Genomic DNA, 20030 nt, shown 5'->3' on the forward strand with positions numbered 1-20030 from the left:
CAGAGAAGAGCGAGTACGCATGCGCAGTGAGAAACAAACGTTCATGGCGCGCGCTCAAACTCCAATGACAGATTCTTTTCTCTCTGTTTTCCGCCTCAGATTGGGAGAGAGAGAGCGCATGCGTGTTATGTACTTTTCCCTCAGAACTCTAGGGTTGGGGATGTGTGCGCAAGCGCCGTGCGTGAAGCGAGGACAGTGCCTGTTTTTCCTCAGCCTGCAAGGGGTAGAGAGACTGCGCAAGCGCAGTGATCACGCTTTCAACATGCTACGGGCGGAGGGGGGGAAGGAGTATGCGCAGGCGCAGTGTGTACTCTTCGCTCAGCACACGGGAGGGAGCAGAAGGCGGAGTTGGGCGCGTTATGGGCGGAGGGACGGCGCAGGCGCAGTGCTCAGACAGCCCGCTGGGGGGGTCGAGAAGGAAGGAATAAGCGCGTGCGCAGCGCGCACTCAGATCTCCAGGAAAAGTAGGCGGAAGCGCAGAGCGCACTCTTAGACCATTAGGGCAGCATGCGCAAGCGTAGTGTGTATACTTCAGCCCGCTAGAGGGGAATAGGCGCATGCGCACTGCGCGCTCTTAAAGCTAGGAGGGGAGGAAATAGGCGCATGCGCACTCTTAGAACGCTTGGGGAAGTAGGCGCAAGTGCAGTACGCACTCAGAACGATAGAGGGAAAAGAGGAAGGAATAGGAGCATGCGCAGTGTGTACTCAGAACGCTCGGAGTAGACGGGAATAAGTGCATGCGCAGTGTGCAGTCTTAGAACGCTAGGAGGAAGTAGGCGCATGCGCAGTGCTCGATGGAAAGAGCCTGAAGGAGTGGGCGCGTGCGCAATACGCAGGTTTCTTCCCATGCGCATGCGCAGTGCGTCCTGCCGTAAAGTGAGGCAGCAACTGCCAGTTCCACCGCCTCAACCGTCCGCGGCGGTTCGGTGAGAGAGAGCGCAGGATGTCGTCGTCGTCCCCGCCGGGCCCTTTCCCGGGGCGCTCGGTGAAGCTGTGGGTGAGCAAGTTCCCTCCGCGGACGACGAAGGAGGAGCTGTGGCAGCTGTTCGAGGACGTGGCTCCGGACGAGGTGCTGAACGTCTCCCTGCGGGGGCTCTCGGCCACGGTGCGCATGCGCGACGAGGCGGCCGGGCAGCGCGCCATCTTCCAGCTCGACGGGCAGCTCTTCCGCGGCTGCCGCCTCCTCGTCCGCCGCTTCCGCGGCTTCAAGATCTTCGTCGGCTGCGTCGCCAGCGCCTGCACCAGCGACGACGTCCGCGCCCTCTTCGAGGAGTTCGGGCCCGTCGCCGAGTGCGACATCGTCAAAGGTACCTCCGAGCGCCTCCGCTTCTGGTTGGCGCAGGGGCCCAGGAGGAACGATGAGGATAAGGGGGAAAGGCTTGGCCATGGAGCCCCGTGAGGGTCACTTGCCCAGAGGGGGACATTGGGGAACACTGGCCTGGGGCAGGCGATCTCCCTGGCCCTCGATGGGCAAGCATTCCCCATGCTCCCCTTTGGGCCTCTGTGCCCCAATCACTGGGGAGTAATAGGGGAATACTGGCCCATAGGGAAAGACCCCTTTCTCCTGCATCTTCCCCTGGGCAAGGCTTCCCCAGGGTTTCCCTTTGGGCAAGTGCCATCCGTGGCCTTAGTAGCTCCCTTCTTAGGCGGTCCCCAGAGCCATAGTCCAACAGCCAAGCCACTCTGCCCCACTATCCCTCCCTCTCTTTAGGGCAATTAATGAGGATATGGCATTAAAACTGTGGCTAGGGACAGTGCAGAAGACAACACAAACCCTGCGAACATGAGAACCCTAGAGTTGGAAGAGACCCCAAGAAGGGCCCTGCGACCCAACGCCTTTCTTCTGCCATGCAGGAACTCTCCGTCCAAGCATCCCATTGACAGATGGCCATCCAGCCTCTCTTTAAAGACCCCCAAAGAAGGAGACCCCACCACAATCCAAGGGCGCGTCTTCCACTGCCCAACAGCCCTTGCCATCAGGAAGCCCCTCCTAAGAGTTCAGGTGTCGCTTGCATCCATTGCTCCATTGGGTCCTGTTCTCCAGAGCAGCAGAAAACAAGCTCGCTCCCTCCTCAGTTCAAGGGGAATGCCGCCATCCCCTTCCTTTCAGTCAGCCTCATAAGCCTTGTTTCCAAGCGCTTGAAGGCGGTGGTGGCATGTGTGCATTTAGCTATTTGCTTTCATTCCCAGTGCCCCCACATTAAGCCTATATAGGGTTCCTGCCCTCTCCATACATGTTCTTCTTTCCTGTCATAAGTATGCCAAGAGAGTTGCAACACATGAAATGGTAATTGTTATGAGATATAGTCAAAGATACTGTTTGATGCTCACCAAACAATTTTCTCATAACAGGAAAAGGGAGCGATAGAAACATTGCCTTTGCCTAACCCTTGTGTTACTCTTGCGCTCTAAGGAAGAGACATGCTTATATTCCCGCCCTTACAATTGCACTGGTTTTCTTATATCTAAGGGGAAACCCAGTCCTTTGGATTGCCATGTTAGTTGCTTACGTTGCGGTGGGTGAATGCACTCCTATGTCCTCCTCTGTTGTAACTGTGTATGTATAATGTCTATGCTGCTATTGCTTTTAAAGGCTGGCTTGCTGTTTGTCACTGAATGAAGCATGAGTACTAGGACTGTCAGGTGTGTCTTTTTCCTTTTGTCACAGCTTCCCTGGGTCTATTAGGTAAATATACAGGTAGTTCCCAGTATTGAAAGCAGACAGCCACTGCCTTTTCAGTCCCATTCCTGGCATGAAGTGGGCCGGAAAAGGGGATGTCTTGCTGAATTTCTTTAAGAAGATGGCCTTTATCCTTTATTTGTACATATTCTTCCAATTGTAAGTCATATTACTCTACTGAAAATACGGAGCAGCTTAAAACCCTGTCTAATATCACTCAAGCAGCCACCAAGGGTGAGAAAACTGGGGGTGCCGAGAGATGTTTGGGGCAGATGTCCAGTAAATTGTGCCTTTCTAGGTACCTGTCCCTTCATTGTGTCCTTTAGAGTCGCAAAACTTCAGTCGACGCTGTTTGCCTTGTTGTCCAGCTGCCAAATAGATGTGTTGGTGTCTTTCATTGCATCGGGGCCAAATCCAAGTAGGAGTGGGTTCCTGAAATAAACTGTCTTGTGTCCCTTATTGATAACCTTCTATCTGCTGCTTTATCAGACTATGCGTTCGTTCACATGGAGAATGAGGAGGACGGTAGAGCCGCCATTGAACACCTTAATGGGATGGAACTCAAAGGGAGAAGGATTTGCGTGGAACGCTCGACTAAAGATCGTAAGACTGGGACACACCAGCAGAATAGGGAGTACAATTTTGAAGCTGGGAAGAACAAAATGCCAGCCGCCTCTTACAGAGACGAGCCGTCGGTTTCGCTTGAGGTGGACTATAGGCCCCAGCCTACAACTAGGCGGGCGGCAGCATACAGAGATGAGGCCCATTATGAAGACAACAGCCAGCCAGCTGCGTCCAGTAACCGCTCTTTCTCCGCACATTCCCATTCCTATGAAGACCAGCCATCTGTCAACCGTTCCGCTTCCTATGGGGCCCGGGCTGCGTCTGATATGCCACCTACATATAGGGCACAGTCCCATTCCTATGAAGGCCAGCCATCTGTCAACCGTTCCACTTCCTATGGGGCCCGGGCTGCGTCTGATGTGCCACCTAAATATAGGGCACAGTCTGCTTACGATATGCAGGATGCCACTGGTACTTCCTATGCTACGCAGTTCTCTGATTCCCTGTCAACACATGACAGAGCGTCAGTGGAGGCCGCAGGCACAATGCACCAGTCAGGTTACAGGGCTCAGCCAGCGCACAGTGGGATGACTCAGACATCTCAGCAGGCAGTATCACGGTCTGAAACCACTTCCCGTCCATACGAGCGTATCCGCCTCTCCCCACCGCGCAGTAACCACGAGGATTACTACAGAGAAGCAAACGCGATAAATAACAGGTATGCGACAAAACAAGCGGCTGATAGTTTCCATCCACCGTACGAGTACATTCACGCCTCTCCGCCGCGTTACGGCCACGAGAATTTCGATAGAGATGCAAACGCCGCGAATAAGAGATATGCCTCAAGGCAAGAGACAGGCGCTCTCCGTCGACCTTACGAACGCGTTCGGCTTTCCCCGCCACGTAGCAACCGAGAGAATCTGAGAGGGAGCGCTGTGAGTAAGAGGTAGGCAGCCGAACCGGTGTCCGTCACGCTTTCTGTCTGGGAATCTCCCTCAACGTCCAGAAGGGTTAGATGCGAACTTCACTTGGCAGTTCTTTCAGAAGTCAATGACTTCTTGTGAAGTTTGGGATTGGCAGATAGGTGTATAGGACTTTTTGTTAACTGCGCTCAAGTCGATCTTGACCCATGGCGACCCTGTGGATGGGACACCTCCAAGACCCCGTCGTCCACTACTCTGCTTAGTACCTACCTGTACATTCATAGCAGTGACCTCCTTAATAGAGTCCTGCTGCCATAACTCTTGACCATTGAATGTACTAGTCGGGGAGCCCCAAATATCTGGGATGAATCAGGTAGCCTACCCCTGCTCTAAAGTGGCATTGGTATGAAAGCAGTTCATAGAGTACAGCATATATTTGCCATGTGGGACGGATAGTTGGGCTTTCTTGCCCACTGGAAGAACTGGCTTTTCCGCTGATTTAGCACTTCTTTGAAACCTTTTCTGTGCCTTTTGCAGAAGGGAGGATATCTCTTTTCTGTGGGCACAAGGAAATATAGGCTGCACTCTGCCTTTTTTCCTCATCTGCACATTTCACAACGACATCATATAAGTTTGTGAGAAATGCAATAGGAAACCTTTGGGATGGAAACTCCTTTGGCATCATTGGGTGTGTGCTGCTCCCTGATTCGATCTTCACACCCAGCAGAGAAACTATCCCTTTGAGCTTGCTTGGCTGAGACTGCGAGTAATGGTTAAAGCAGCAGACATGGCAATGAAAGCATGCTACAGTAAGTCTTACAGACTGAATGTAACTACCTTGGAGCTAGTTAAAGTATGGGGATCCAGTCTTGTGCTTGGCACCTTGTAATTTCAGCCACCTCCAATGCCAAGAGCCTGGCACCTTCTTGAAGCGTGGCAACTAAATTTATTGCCACGACTGAATTTGAGCCCAGTGTTGGGCTGTGGAATAAGTGAAATTCTCTATTAGAATGCATTTTCCTCGCCAAATAATCGTAAATGTAGAATTCAGTTCCATTTCAGCATTTAATTTAGGGCATGTTTCGGGCCTCTGTGTCCTTCTTCATTGGACATAGTATATCGCTGGATAAACTGAAGCCTGGACCTCATTTTATAGTGGTTTCTGATGGGAGGAGGTTCAAAATTCCTCTGAAATGGCCAGCAAATTATGGTCTTCCCTGGGTTTTATGGCTCAGATAAAACCAATGAGGACCTTCCTGTGCATCTGAGACTGGAGTGAAACAAACCCACTTCTTGCAAATGGAAGATGGTCTCTTGGGTTGCTCTGCTAGGCCTGTTTCTGCTTCGACGGTTCGATCTTGTGCAGCAAGGGGATGGGGGGAGCGCCTCTCGCGGCATGTGGCTTGTTGGCAGTTTCAAACACGAGGGGGTTTCTAAAATTATCCAATGTCTCTTTTCTCAACCAGGTTCTATCCTGACTACAGATGATTGCCATTCATCTGACGTCCCAAGATTCCCGCCGTTTACCATAGCCCCCCTCCACCGTTGACAAAACCCGAAGCGGATAACCCCAGTCTCCCGAAATACAGTCTGATCATATCCAGTATGCTAGTGCCCACGTTGACTACTTGCTTGGCAGGTAACTGGGTCCTCTTTACCAGTGACGCTGCGGAAGATGCTTCGTTACCCCAAACCTTTTCTGGGGTGGAACTGTCTCGCTTTTTCCGACGCCCGACAACGCGCTTCGCATAACCCCGGCTACTACGCTCTCGATGAGCGGCCTTCGACATTTGATTTTAGGGTATCGCTTCAACCGCTACATTTCTTTACACCTTTGGTCATGAGTGCCATGACAGCTAGGCATTCTAGCACTTGCATTTCTTTTCATTGTCCTTGTACTGAATAAAAAGTCTTATGTACTTAAGTCAGCCATATGTCACCGTTGAATATTAACAGGTTTCCACAAGACTCATTTGAGTTACCCTCTTTTAGTTCAGACTCTGGCCATAGGAGCAAGCTGTACGTTGCTACACATTCAATTATTTAAAGCCAGGTATGGAAGAAGAAACCAGTTTAAGGAACAGAACAAGCCCCAAAAGCTCGCTTGATTTGCTTTAAACCAGTGTGTTGGGGGTTTTTTTTTTGCATTAATATCTTAATGAAAAAAAACTGAATCCTGCTTATTATGTCAATAATGTGAAACATTAGCTTATGTATTAGAAAGCTTGATCAACCATGTTTTAATGCTTTCTAACGTTAACAATCCCAAGGTATTAGGCTTTGGTGTGATTTACATCTTTCAATAAAACACCAATGTTTCACTGCTTTTTATTCCTATCAAATCTGAACCTACGCAGATTATACATAATAAAGCATACAAAGTACTCTCAGAGAGAGATGAAAACAATAAGTTACTGTTAAGCATTAATCCTAACCAGTAGTAAAACAAAAATGCACCAAAGAAACACTCTCCGGCTCAAAATGCGCGTCTTTGACGATGTTCACAAACATGCTCTAGTAGTCAATAAAAACGCATATAAAATGGTATTCAAAATGATTCAACAGGTTTCATTACGGAAACGTATATCAAAGTACACATGCATTTCCTTGTGGAAAAATACACAACCGTTCAGTCCAATGCGAAATAAGGGCGAGAAGTGAATACAGACGAGATTCAGAGAAGCCTAATGAAAGAGATCCGATGTTCACATTCCTCCGGCCAAAAGTAAATGGGGTTGGACTGCATCTCACAGTCGCTCCTTATAAAATAAAATGGAGCATTCTTTCAGGGAAGTGGTTTTAAACACAATCTCTTTGTAGTACCATTATCTGTTACATTTTCTTATGGCTGCAGCTGCCTAATGACTTGCAGACCAGGAGTTTAAATGTATGTCATTGCCAGCCTGAGCCACCATATTCCACCCAGGGGCACATTTACAATGACGGAAAAATCCAGTGTATCCTCAGGTCCACAATGACTATAGGCCTGTCGACACGCATACCGAGGTGCGCTTGGTAACACTGGCCAGATAGTATACCCTTTTGAATTCACCCCCGTCCAATAAATTGCAATATGTGCGGCTACATGGCTGTGTCCCCACCAGATTCCCTCTGTCTTCATGCAAATGTCCATATTTCTCAACCCTTCGCCTCAGCCCCACACTGATGTTGCTTTGGAGCACAGACTGTACACATGCGCACATACCTAGGTTTTTGGCTCAAATTTGGATTAAATCCCAACTTTTTGGTTCGGATTAAAGCCTTGAGGCGCTGAAACAACCCCGATTCAGCCTGAATCGTCCTATACGTCGTCCACATTTTGCGTTTAAGTCAGAGCACTGATAAAACATGGACGGTTTCTCCGTGGCTCTTTGCGTTCACGTAATTTGAGATGCTTTGATAAGAGTGTCCATTACTATAAGGATGTTTTTGCTAGCATGAGGCATTTGGATTCTCAAGAGTTATTAAACACTGGCCAACTTAGTTTGCAGATCCTATCAGCCTCTTGCTAAGTGTTAGTAATATGGAATTGGAATCAGAGGACGGCAAGGTCCAACCCCATAGCACTCCCAAAAGTATAGCACTCCCAAAAGATGTCCCATCTAACCTCTGTTTAGAGATTTACAAAGAAGGAGAGTCCACCGCCCTCCAAAGCGATCGATTCTATTGTTGAACAACTTTTACCCTCAAGACGTTCTTCCTAATGGTACAAAACCTCTTATCATTTGAATCCATCAGTTTGTGTCTCTGGGGCAGCAGAAAACAGGCTTGCTCCATCTTCTGCATGGCATTTCTTTGGGGATTTAAATATGGTATATTGATCGCCATATCATGATCACCATCTGACTGCAGAGCATTTACAAAATTGCATTTTACAAGAGCAAGATGCCAAATTTGGAGGATGTTTTTGGGGTGGCAAGGCATACCCATACCTTGGAAGACACCTTCATAATTTGTTCATAAAGCATGGTGTGTTTCATGGCTACGATTGAGAGAGGCATCCTCTCTCTGGAGCAACTTAGATTGATGCGCGTGCTTAAGCATTTAAGAAATATGCCCCCATCCCTCCATAGCAATTGAAACTGGACGATTCACAACGGCTAATGATTCTCCCAAGCAATGCTGCGTTAATGCTAGTCGAAGCATTGAAGTGCTTAAAATACCTAGAAGCAATGCTTTCTGAGGCGAGGGTCCCAAAATAAAGCAATTGGGCTGAAGCAACAAATTGCACTTGGATGGCCCTCTTCCTCGATGGTCTTATAGAAATAGCCTAAAACCAAAATGAAATGAACAGCACTACATTATTTGACATTTGAAATGGGAAGTTACTGGGAAATGGCTCATTGTAGGAAGCTATCTCTGCAATAGGATCGCAGTTGAGATACGAACCTAAGTTGAAACCATGAAGCCCTATGAGGAAGGCCTTAGGGAGCTGGGTATGTTTAGCCTGGAGAAGAGAAGGTTAAGAGGTGACATGATGGCCATGTTTAGATATAAATATCTTTTTTGGGATGGCCTTTGCCCGCTTTTCTAGCTTCTTTTAAGGAAATACGTATCTGCAGTGACATGAGTTTGTGGGAAGAATAAGAGTGTCCTATAGCGAAGCCAAATCAGGGAGCAATAAACCCATTTATTCCTCTGGGCTTTCCCATTCTAATCTGGGATACAACTTGTGAAAGGCTTTTGCAGTCGGAATAAGGCTGCAGGGTTATGTCTTGGGGGCCTTGCAACAACCAAGAGAAAGAGCCTTGCTAACCTTTGCCAGCAGAAAAAGAGAACAAGTCCGCCTTGCATATGTAAAGTTGCAAAGTTCTGTGAGGGCTTTCCTTTACTCCTTGTTCCACTTGTACATATACTCTTTACCTTGCCATCACACTTACTGCTCCCATTTTCCCTGGTAGAGGCTTTGCTAGAGGGAATTGATAAAGTTCTTGGCTCCTTCTTGATATGGAGAGGAGGTTGCTCCTGAAGGTTTTCAGATGTCCTCTGTGGTCAAGGAAGAACAGGAATACGCAGTGAGTACAACTGACCCTTTGGATTTATGGAGGTTCGCTTCCAGGAGCCCTCATGTAATACAACTCATCATGCACCGTATTAAATGGCAGTGACATGAACATGTATGCATCTGAGGAGATAGACCAAGTCTAGGAAAGCTTATGCTATGACGTCTTTGACGCAGTTAGTCTCAAAGGTGCTGCAAGGTCCCTTTGCGTGCAGAAGACAGTTTCACAGTCTTCGAAAGTAACGGTTTTGTCGCTCTTGTGAGCAAAATGGGTGAATGATGAGCGCGAAACAACACAGATGTCATTTCAAGAGGCCTCAGAAAATCAAAAGGGGGTTCAGCAGCCCTTGACACGCACAAATACACAACCAGGCAGTCCCAAAACACAATGCTGTCCCAAGTGTATGCGTCTGAGAAATGTGTGTTTCAAGGGGTACATGTAAATCTGCCCTTTTACCGTCTGCTGTATTTTGCTGCCAATAAAGGTCACATTCTCCTAAAGAGTTGCCCGGTCTTGTTTTGTCTGTTGAAGCGGTGTCAAACTGCCTTATTTATATGTTGGAGGTGGAGGCATCCACTTTCTTCTCAACCAAGGTTCCAGGGTTTTTCATTTGACATTTCGCTGGGGCCAGAAATATATCATGGTTGCATGCAAATTGGCGGCGCATGTTATATTTGCATTTGAAAAGCAGAGATGAGGTAGAACTATATATATATATATATCACCAATGAAAGGAAGGACCCTGCGTTTTGGTTCAGTGAAGATAGGTTCGGCTAGGATTATGGAAAGACAGCGAAGGAAAGAGAGAAGCATTAAGAGTCGATTAGGATTTAATCATTTAAATAAGGAACAGTAGCAACAAAGCTTTGAAACTCTAGCTTTACGTTTCTGTACATGAAATAATCTTGTGGTTGAACCTCTGTTTACCAAATGATTCATGTAATAGACAACATGCTACAATAGCGCTATGAGAGTCAATTCAGATGCACGGCGTTTGTGGTGGCATCGGTTAATCAGTGAATTTGGTACCATTGGTGCCATAGTTATGGGAGAAGTGTAATAACACGCACTTAGGTCTAAATCCTATTGTTAGTCCCAATTACAGTAGAGCCATTGAATCTCTTGGGTTTAACTATGCAGAAGTAATCCAGTTTTGAGACTGCTTTACCTGCCCTGGCTCAATGCTAGGGAATTCTGGGAACTGTAGTTTTGTCAGACATTGAACTTTTCAGTCAGAGAGCTCTGGGGCCACAATAAACTACAATTCCAGGATTCCCTAGCACTGAGCCAGGGCAGGTAAAGCGGTCTCAGACCAGATGATTTCCACAGTGTGTTCAGCTGGGACTAAGGAACAGATTCCAGCCTCAGGTGGTTAAAGCCATACATTTGTTTAATGCCAGAATGAGACATGTGCCTAAAGTTGTACAGTGTGCCCTCCGTATCCACACAGATCCTTTATCCATGGATTCAGCCATTCACCATTTGAAAATATTAAAATATCCCGTTGGCCTTCCTTATCCACGGACCCATCATCCACGGCTTGAAAATATTTTTAAGATGTATAAATTCCAGTAAGCAAACTTTGACGTTGCCGTTTTCTATAAGAGGCACCATTGTGTTTAATGGGACTTGAGCATCCATGGATTTGGATATCGATGGGGAGTCCTGGAACCAAACCCCAGCAGATACCAAGGTCCCACTGTGTGTGTGTATATATATATATATATATATATATATATAGAGAGAGAGAGAGAGAGAGAGAGAGAGAGAGATTCCCAAAAGCAAACCTTGATTTTTGTCATATTATATCGGGAAGACCGTTTTACTATGCCATTGTATTTAAATGGGGCTTGGGCATCTATGGATTTAGGTGTCCTGGGGGGGGGGGGGGGGGAGACCAAAAGCCAGTGGACACCAAGGGCCCCCAATGTACCTGCCATGCTTCTGCTTCTCCCATTTACTTAGACAGGGATGGTTAAGGGAGGAACACCCAGCCCAGAATGGAGAAGCCGTACCAACAGCTAAAGCCTCATGGGTTTTGCAGCACTAGCCTCACGAAGGGCCTTCGCGGAGGCAAACCACATCCTCAGAGAGGCCTGGCGTAGTGGACTGAGGAAGCCACAACTTGCTCGTATTGGATGTTCGTGGGTTTTTGGGGCTGTGTGGCCACATTGTAGAAGGCGGCCTTCTTCCAGGACGTGGCCACAGAGGCCGAAAAGCCCACAAACATCTACGGATGGCGGCCGCAAAAGCCTTTGGTTTCACACTGCTTGCGTTCTACTAAATGCGAAGGCCTGGCCTTTGTCTTTGGCCGTAAAACAGGATTTCCACTGTTTTGTATTGCAGTAATACAAGTGAGCCAAAAAGGCATTTAATTTTTCTATGTGGGCCTTCTCTAAAAATAGGCTTATACTGTATCATTTTAAAAAGCTTGCTTGGATGCTATGGAATCCTGGGATTTGCCCATTGTGAGATATCCAGCCTTTTTCCACCAGAGACCTGCTGCCTCACAAAACTACAAATCCCAGGGTTCCCTAGAAGGGAGCCATGACAGTTCAAAGCAGGAGCCGCGGTGGTACCGTGCACGCATGCGCTGAAACAGTGCTTTCCCAAGCTGGTCCTTATTGCACTTCAGCTCCCAGGATCCTTGCCTATTGGCCGAGGTGGCCGAGGCTTCTGGGAGCTGAAGTCCAAGAAAAGGCCAGAGTTGGCGCCACACCGCGCATGCTCCAACGAGACTCAGGAGAGTGAAGGGGCGGGGCGACAGGTACGCGCATGCTCGGTGCGGCGCCTTGTTAGAGTTGCGTCCGCCATTTTGTGCGCTCTTCTTTTTCCCCCTCCGGCCGCGCATGCTCGGCTGAGCGGGCGTTTACCGCGCATGCTCAGTGCCCAGGCGCGGCTCGTCGTCGTCGCCGTCGTCTCCGCTTTGGCCTCGGAGCGGCGTCCGCCATTTTGCGTCTCCTCCTCCTCCGCCGCCGCCGAAGGAAGGCAGGGTCCTCTGGCAGCCGCCCCGATGCACTCGGGGGTGAAGGTGTTCGTGGGCAACGTGCCTGAGGAGACGTCGCAGGTGGAGCTGCGCGAGCTCTTCGAGGCGGCGGAGCCCGGCGGCGCGGTGCTGAAGGTGGCGCTGATGAAGCAGTTCGCCTTCGTCCACCTGCGCGACGAGGCCGCCGCCGACCGCGCCATCGCCAAGCTGAACGGGCACCTGCTCCACGGGCACCGCGTGGTGGTCGAGCACTCGCGCCCCAGGCCCACCCACACCGTCAAGGTCTTCGTCGGCAACGTCTCCGCCGCCTGCACCTCCGGGGAGCTCCGCACCCTCTTCCAGGAGTTCGGGCCCGTCGTCGAGTGCGACATCGTCAAAGGTAGCGCCCCGCAGCGGCAGCGCCGGCGGCGGCGGCGGGAGCCCGGAGCTGCCAAGGATAAGCGAGGGAGCCCCAGAGGTCATTGGGAGGCCGAGGGCAGCAGAGGCGGAAGGGCTCAGTCGCCCCTTCTGCCCTGAAGGCGAGTGGGAAGGGACTTCAAGCCTCCTCCAGTTCTCTCCCCTCCTGCCTGCAGGGAGGCAGAGGGCGAGAGGGAGCCCAAGGCCCTTCCGCCACGCAGGGACTCTCAGTCAGCGTCTTCCATCATTCTTAAGCAGCCCTTGCTGTTCTCCTTCCTAAGGCTTAGACCCAGTCTCTCTGAAGCCGCTGCCTCCTGTTGCTCCATCCCCGTTGCCAGCCCTTCCGATGCTCAGACAGGGCTCCCTCTGCCAAAACCCCCTCATAGAGTTCTTTCAGGGTGGCAAAGGCAACTTTGTAGGACCTCCAGCTCCAAAAGTAAGGCTTCCGAGACCAGCCGGATTCCCAGATGGAGGAGGAGGAGCGGCACAGGGCCCCCGTCGCCGGGAGTTCTTGGCCGTGTGGGTTTAATGCCAGGGGTCTGGGCTTGACTGTTGATGCGCACATGGGCCACTCTTTCTGTCCCTGTGTTGGATGTGGATAGATCTTGTAGCACCTTTGAGACTCACCGGAAGAAAGCCCTTGGCAGCTCAGTCTGCTTCCCAGATGCATGAAGGAGACTGGAGTCTAGGCCGTTCTTCAGACTAGCCCAGCTATAGCTAGCTTCCCTAGACTTCAGTCTCCTTCCGCAGATGCATTTAGGTAGACTGAAGTCTAAGAGAGCTCAAGCTGCCAGCTCCTTGCTTTCAGTGAGTCTCAAAGGCACTAGAAGCTCTCTCTACAGACTAACAGGGCTACTCTATCTCCTTTAAGTCTTGCCCCGTATTTCTTGTGTGCTTTAAACTCAGCATATTTCAGTGTAACAGTCACAGCTATGCTTTCCTGTATGCACAAAGGAGCTACTGTGGAAGTTTGGCCACATCATGCCCATATCTACACATATCTAGTGAATGAGAGCTCCTAGCTCTGCTGCTCACATTTCCTTTCCTCCCTTCCATTGTAAAGACTTATATCTACAAATCTGGATGTCTTTTCATGAGGAGAGTCTGCCGTTGGGGATAAAGACCCCTCATTTGTGGTGGATTTCTTGGGGACCTTGCTTAGCGACTATGCTTTACTGTTGCCTTCACATCCATGTCGATGAGCCTTTTAGGAAAGCTGACCACTGACAGTCCCTTGTGAGCCCAAACCAGTAGTCCTCCAGGCATGGTTCAATGCGTCCCTTCAGAAAGTTGTCCGGTCTGAAGTTGAGCCAAGGTTATTATTATTATTGTTATTATTAATAATATTAATATTTATTTATAGGCGTGAGGTTCTCTCACAACAGCAGGACCCGGCAAAGCGTGCGCGCGTGTCAAGTAGTGCGCCTCATTCATTGTACTGCCCCCAGGTATACAGGCAGAACCCCTGAGCATCTGTCCGTTAGGCCATCCCTTTTCAGCTCTCAAGGCCTGGCGTCTCACGAAACCCGTACTCACCCGGTCACTCCGCTTTGTGTCAAATGCTTTCTTGTTTCTCACAAAGGAAATGCTTTTCATTCCAGAAATCTAAAGGAGGACAGCATGGAATTGGCGCACGGTAACATTTAGCATAGTTCGCCCAGCCAGCAAGGAACCTCGTGGGTAACGATTTGCGGAGTCAAAGGCTTTCACGGCCGGCATCCATAGTTATTTATGGGGTTTGGGGGCTATGTGGCCATGTTCTGGACTAGTTTATTCCATCAGCACCTAAGGCTGGCCTCTTCAGAGGCGCATCAGGAATGAACTCTTCTAGCACATGGCCACAGAGCCTGAAAAACCCACAAATGTCTATGACGTGTGGCGTCTTTGCTCATATATTTGGGCAAAGATGGATGTTTCATTTAAACTGTAGCGCTTAGGAAGTCTTTCCGCCAAGGTCCAAAGCACACTGCAGAAATAATCCAGTTTGAGATCGCTTTAACTGCCTTGTCTCTAGCTTTGTGAGACGTTCAACCTTCTCCGTCAGAGAGCTCTGGGGCTTCAATAAACTACAATTCCCAGTGTCCCATAGCACTGAGCCAGGGCAGTTAAAGCAGTCTCAAACTGGATTATTTCTGTAGTGTGTGTTTTGGACCCACTGTAGCGCCAAGGCGGTAAACCCCATCTTTTTAAAACCTTAAGACTTGATGTGAAGCTGTGGACTCTTAGTTCCAGTAGTTAAGTGCATCTTGTTGGAACTGGAGCATCTCAGAGTTGCCAAATACACTTGCGCCTTTGTGTGTGTGTGTGTGTGTACATGCGCCATTGCCTGGAAAGATTTGCATGCCGTGCGACCACTGAATGAAACTCACTCAAGGGGCCAGTGCTTTCCTGAGTCCATCATAACATTACAGGACCCGGCGTTGCGCCATGCCACACAGAGCAGTTGCTTGGAAGCACCTGCAGCTCTACTCCTGACATTAAGCGCAACAGGAGGGGGAGGCCCCAAAGTTGTCCCGCTCCAGTCTTCTTTGCAGTCTGCCGTAATAGCAACATCTCACTTGTTCTGAGACTGCAAAGTCCGTCCTGAACCACAGTGTATCCCCATTAATATGTAGGGAGAGGACCCTAAATGGCTCGATTGAGTGATCAGGAGTGAGGCAAGAGAACTGTGGTCTTCCAAGTGTTTTGTTGGAATGCTTTGTTCTGTAATCCTATCCTGGTTGGGGTTGATGGGAACTGAAGTCCAGAAATGTCTGAAGGACCAGTAATGCTTCACTTCAGCTGTAGGGAGTAATCATGCACAGCGCTATATAGGGCATGGCCTTCCTTCCAGGATAGAGACACGGTTCTCTCTCTACTTTACCGCTTTCTTTTTGAAGGGAGCTATTGCTCTATGAAGAGTAAAACTGCCTTTGGCTAACTCTCTTCAGCCCCACTCCTACCATTAATAGTTGAACAAGAAGGGGAAGTTACCTCTCTTGAGTAAACCTGCATGAAGCACCCCGGAAAGCTCTCTGGGTGACATGGGAAATTGGAGGGTCTCTTAACTGTTGCTCATCTCCCAAGTCTCTTTCTGGTTTGGGAGCATACATGCAACGATCAGTCCTTTGTTAAATTTGGAGTGCGACTCTTCGATCTTTTGCTAGCCTTTTGAAAAGATGTTTTCTAGAAGGAGAATTTCAGATCTACTGTTAAATGAATGCTTTATGGTATCATTTTTTCCCCATAGGTTTCAGTATAGATAAAACAATAGCATTGAACTTAGAACTCCATTGCAAAAGCATCCTATTCCCCCGGATTCACATGGTGATGCATGTAGCCGCATGGAGATGGCCTGATATATTCTGGCCCTCTTTGGGAACTCGCCTGTGATAAGCTAAAAGGGAAAATCCTTCTTGATCCGGAGTACTGTGGGGTTTTTGGAGTGGGATGGGTCCAAGGCTTAGCCGTTTTGGGGCAACTCTTCAGTCCCTTCTGTGCCCTGCTAGGCGCCAGTGGCTTGTCCTTTCATTGTGGCTGTCGTTGCAGAACAGCTAATCCACCGCAGTTGGTTGTCTGCCTTGTCCAGCTGTCGAATAGATGTCTTGCTGGCTGAGTGCTTTCATTGTGGTCCCCAGGTCAAATCCAAGTAGGCATGGGTTCCGGGAATGAAATGTCATGTGTCCCTTAATGATAACCTTCTGTCTACTGCTTTGTCAGACTATGCGTTCGTTCACATGGAGAAGGACGAGGATGCTAGAGCCGCCATTGAACATCTTAATGGAAGGGACGTCAAAGGAAAAAGGATTAATGTCGAACTCTCTAATAAAGCTCATAAGAGGGGCCCGGCTGGACCCGGAGGCCAGCTGGGGATCGGGACCGAAAAGAACAAAATCCCAACCTTAGAGAAACTCCAAGCCCGGAGTGATGGTTTGAGAGCTGGTAACCTTGGGTTCCCAATGGCAGCGTCGGCTTATTCCTCCCTCGAATATGATTATCAGCAGCGCCTGGGGAACAGTGGTTTAACCAAATTTGACTCCCAAGACAGTCAGGCCTCCTCTTACTTTGGAAGGGACAGGAGCCCCATTAGACGCTCACCCACGAGAGCAGGCTACGCCATTCCCATAACAGCGCAGCAAGCGGCCTACAGAGACCAGCCTTCCGCTTCCCTGGGAACAGCCTACAGAGACCAGTCCGCAGCAGCCCTCGGAATGGCCTACAGACCCCAGCCCACCACTGGGCAGGCAGCGATGTACAGAGCCCAGTCCTCGGCTATGCTTGGCAGTGCATACAAAGCCCAGGCCTCTGTTCCTCTGGGGACTTCAGGGGCCCAGCCGGCCGCCTCTGCCCTCACCTCCTACAACACCCAGGCAGCCGCCTATGGGGCCCAGGCAGCTGCTTCCCAAGTCTCTGCGTATGAGGCCCAGCCTGCCACAACATATGCAGCTGCTTATGGAGCCCAGGCTGCTGCGACATACGCAGCTTCCTATGGGGCTCAAGCGGCCGCGCTTTCTGCAACCTATGGGGCTCAGCCTGCAGCCAACCAGTCAGCCTTGTATAGTGCCCATGCTCTCTCGGCACAGACGGCTTCGTACGGGGTCCAGCCTGCTGTTGGCCATGCCGCTGCTGCTGCTTATGGGGCTCAGACTGCCTCTGCTCTGCCTGCTGCATACGGGGCGCAGTCTGCAGCAAGTCTGGCAGCTGCTTATAGTATGCAGGATGCTAGTGCTTCCTATAAGACCCAGCTGTCTGCCTCACTTCCAACAGCCTACAGAACACCAGTCGAGGCCGCCTATGCGGCGCAGCAGTCCGCTTCTGTTCCCTTAGCAGCAGGTTATCGAGCCCAGCCAGCATACAATGGCCTGACTCAGCCTGCGCAGCAGGTGGCTCCGTCTTCAGGGATGTTGCAGTCCGAAGCCGCCGGCCTGCACCCGCCGTACGAACGCGCCCGCCTGTCCCCGCCGCCACGCGGTAGCCGTGAGGATCTCTACCGGAAAGCGGCTGCGATGAATAAGAGGTATGCAGCTGAATTGGGGCAATGCTTTGCAGATCCATCATGCCTTCTCCCTCCTAGGATCTCTACACTTCTACACTTTCAGTGTGACCCGAAGGAGTCTTCCTTCTGCCGGCTCTGGGAGTTGTTTGGAAGGAAGGGTGGGTTGGATTCGGGGCTCATCCTTTCCTACCATGGCTTTGTGGTTGATTCCTCTTTTGGTTTAGCTCAGCTTTAAAACCTTTTCTGTGCTTTATGCTTCAAGGAGGGAGGCAAGGAGGGGCTGCATTTTACCATCTTTCCCTGTCTGCATTTTTTCTGTGTCTTTGTCAAAGTGTTCAGTAACAAATTGCGGGGCTGGAAAATCCCTGGGTAGAGAGGGGTTTCAGAAAGATTTTCACCGACCTTTGTAGGTCTTAGAAGGAAAGTAGACTCATGCGCCTCCGAAATTGATTTTACAAAGAAGAGATGCGGTGGCTGGATTTCTTCACTATGTTAGGCCTGAGGCTAGTCTTTCCATTTTAAGCAGGCAAACTATGGGAATCGAGTCCTGTATTTCACATGTTATTTTCAGCCATCTTCAGCGCCAAGAGGCAGGGTGGGAGGCTTGCTTTTTGGTGGTACGTTCAGGGCTGAATTTGAGCCCTGTGTTCAGCTGTGGAACATGTGTGCCCACATATTAGAATGTATTTTCCTCACCAGGTCATCATCAAGAACTTCATGCAGCCTTTCATTTAAGATAAGATTGAGTTCCCGTATCCTCCATCTTAGCGACTCCCATTGGATTTAGTATTGTAATCCAATGGTAAGCTCAAAAGGCTATGAAACGGTCAGCGATATTATACTCTTCCCATAGTTTTATGGAACAGGAACGCCATGGAGAGACTCCCTGTGCCACCTGAGACAGAAGTTGGGTAGTTTGGAGTTCAAGCTATGAAGGAGAAGTTGTCCTTTGGGGTTGCTGCCATAGGTTGCGCACTTCTCCTCTGTATGGTTGGGGGGATAGGTCTTCTCCATCACGGTGTATGAATCATTTGGGGCATGAGCTTTTTAATTTATCAAATGTCTCTTCTCTTAACCAGGTACAATACTGACCTCTCAGATGACCGCCGTTTAGCCGACCTCTCTGATTTCCGCCATTTAGCAGACTCCCCCCATGCGTACCGCCATTCGCCGACAAAGGCTCAGCTGGATTATCGCCGCCTCCCAGAAATGCAGTCCGATTACGCCCGTTACGCGGGCGCCTATGGCGACTATTTGCGTAGCGCACAACTGCAGCTGCATGCTAGTTACCAGCGCCGCTTGTAGAGGATTTCCCCCTGTCTCCTGGGGTGGGACAGCGTCATTCTCTTGGCGCCCGCCGTGTAACACTCTTTGCATAACGTCTCGGATGAGCAGTCCTTGCCGTTTGGGTTCAGGATAGTCTTTTAGTCACTACGTTTCTCTCTTCTGGGTGACCATAGCAGCTGGCCATTCTAACGTGTGTATCTTTTTTGTTTCTGTCTTTCCCTGTATCAAGCGAAGGGTATGCCATTTTAGTGAGCCACGTGTGGCCATCCAGGACATTACCCATTTAGCTTCCCATCTTTAATTTCACTTCAGGCTCAGGAGAGCGCTGTACATTGCAGCACATTTCAGCCTTTTAAAGCCAAAGTTTCCGAGGCGAGGGGAACAACGCTTTTCCCGTTTCCTTGTCTCGTTTGCTCCAGGTTCCATGATGGATGAATGAAACCTATTGGAATCTTCATTTTCAGGAATTTAGGGTTTCTTTTTCTTCGTATCCTTTCCAAAATCAGCTCAGTCGCTTGTCTGTAACATTGATTTATACCAGTGTAGAGTGTGTAAGGAAGCCTAGTGATAGGAATGAGTAGGGTTTCTCCCTTTCTTTTTTGTATTAACTGTAAATAAATCAGCTGATTGGAATTTTAGAAACATCAGTTGTCTGGTGGTTTTGGAAGTGCCGGTGGTGTGTGTGTGTTAACTGTCCTCCCTTTCCTTTTTGGTTGTGCATAAACCACACTTGCCCAGCCTGTATCTTTCCAGATGCTTTGGCTTACAGTTCCCATCGTCCCTTCCTTTTGGTTTTGCAGACCATGGCTGATAGAAGTGAGTCCAGAACATCTGAAGGAGCCTCAGTTGCTGAAAGATGGTGTGGTCAGTTAAATTCAGGGCCATCCCTCCTGATGCAGGCTCCAAAGGTATTGGGCATACTCAGTAGTAGCAGTGAATGCAGACTACAGTCTTCCAAAGAAATGTGTTAGATCCACTCAGCTAACTTTTCACAAGAGCAGTTTATTTGCTGTTGCTGCTGCTGAAAACCATTTATGCCCACATCAAAGAAGCGTTTATGTCCTAATATTTTGGAATTGCTGGATGATCTGTGTCTTGCCACATGAAATACATTCATCCCTCCACATTTGCAGCTTTGACTTCCGAGGATTTGATTTATTCACATATTTTATTAATATGTTCTCTTTAGGAATATCTTGGTCCTCCAGCGCAATTC

At 49.3% G+C, this 20030-nt stretch overlaps 2 protein-coding genes across 3 annotated transcripts; both read left to right on the top strand.

The window, feature by feature from the left end:
• The first annotated feature begins 871 nt into the window (after nucleotides 1-871).
• LOC149302121 (uncharacterized) lies at nucleotides 872-9757 on the top strand. The gene is made up of 3 exons (XM_089482974.1): nucleotides 872-1307; nucleotides 3170-4190; nucleotides 5634-9757. Exons 1-3 carry the CDS (start codon nucleotides 944-946, stop codon nucleotides 5653-5655), a joined length of 1407 nt encoding a protein of 468 aa, XP_089339100.1. The 5' UTR covers nucleotides 872-943; the 3' UTR covers nucleotides 5656-9757.
• Nucleotides 9758-12057: 2300 nt separating this feature from the next.
• Nucleotides 12058-19447, top strand: LOC149302122 (uncharacterized). 2 transcript variants are annotated; one of them, XM_089483401.1, is made up of 3 exons: nucleotides 12058-12535; nucleotides 16252-17548; nucleotides 18607-19447. In XM_089483401.1, the coding sequence occupies exons 1-3, from the start codon at nucleotides 12184-12186 to the stop codon at nucleotides 18830-18832; spliced, it is 1875 nt and encodes a 624-aa protein (XP_089339527.1). In that variant the 5' UTR covers nucleotides 12058-12183; the 3' UTR covers nucleotides 18833-19447. The 2 variants fall into 2 exon arrangements, with proteins under 2 accessions (XP_089339527.1, XP_089339528.1); XM_089483402.1 differs by having other exon boundaries at nucleotides 12059-12535; nucleotides 17299-17548.
• The last annotated feature ends 583 nt before the right edge of the window (nucleotides 19448-20030 follow it).

Source organism: Sceloporus occidentalis, unplaced genomic scaffold, assembly GCF_023333645.1.
Source record: "Sceloporus occidentalis isolate IW3139 unplaced genomic scaffold, rSceOcc1.0.p SCAF_20, whole genome shotgun sequence".
NCBI classification, from domain to species: Eukaryota; Metazoa; Chordata; class Lepidosauria; order Squamata; family Phrynosomatidae; genus Sceloporus; species Sceloporus occidentalis.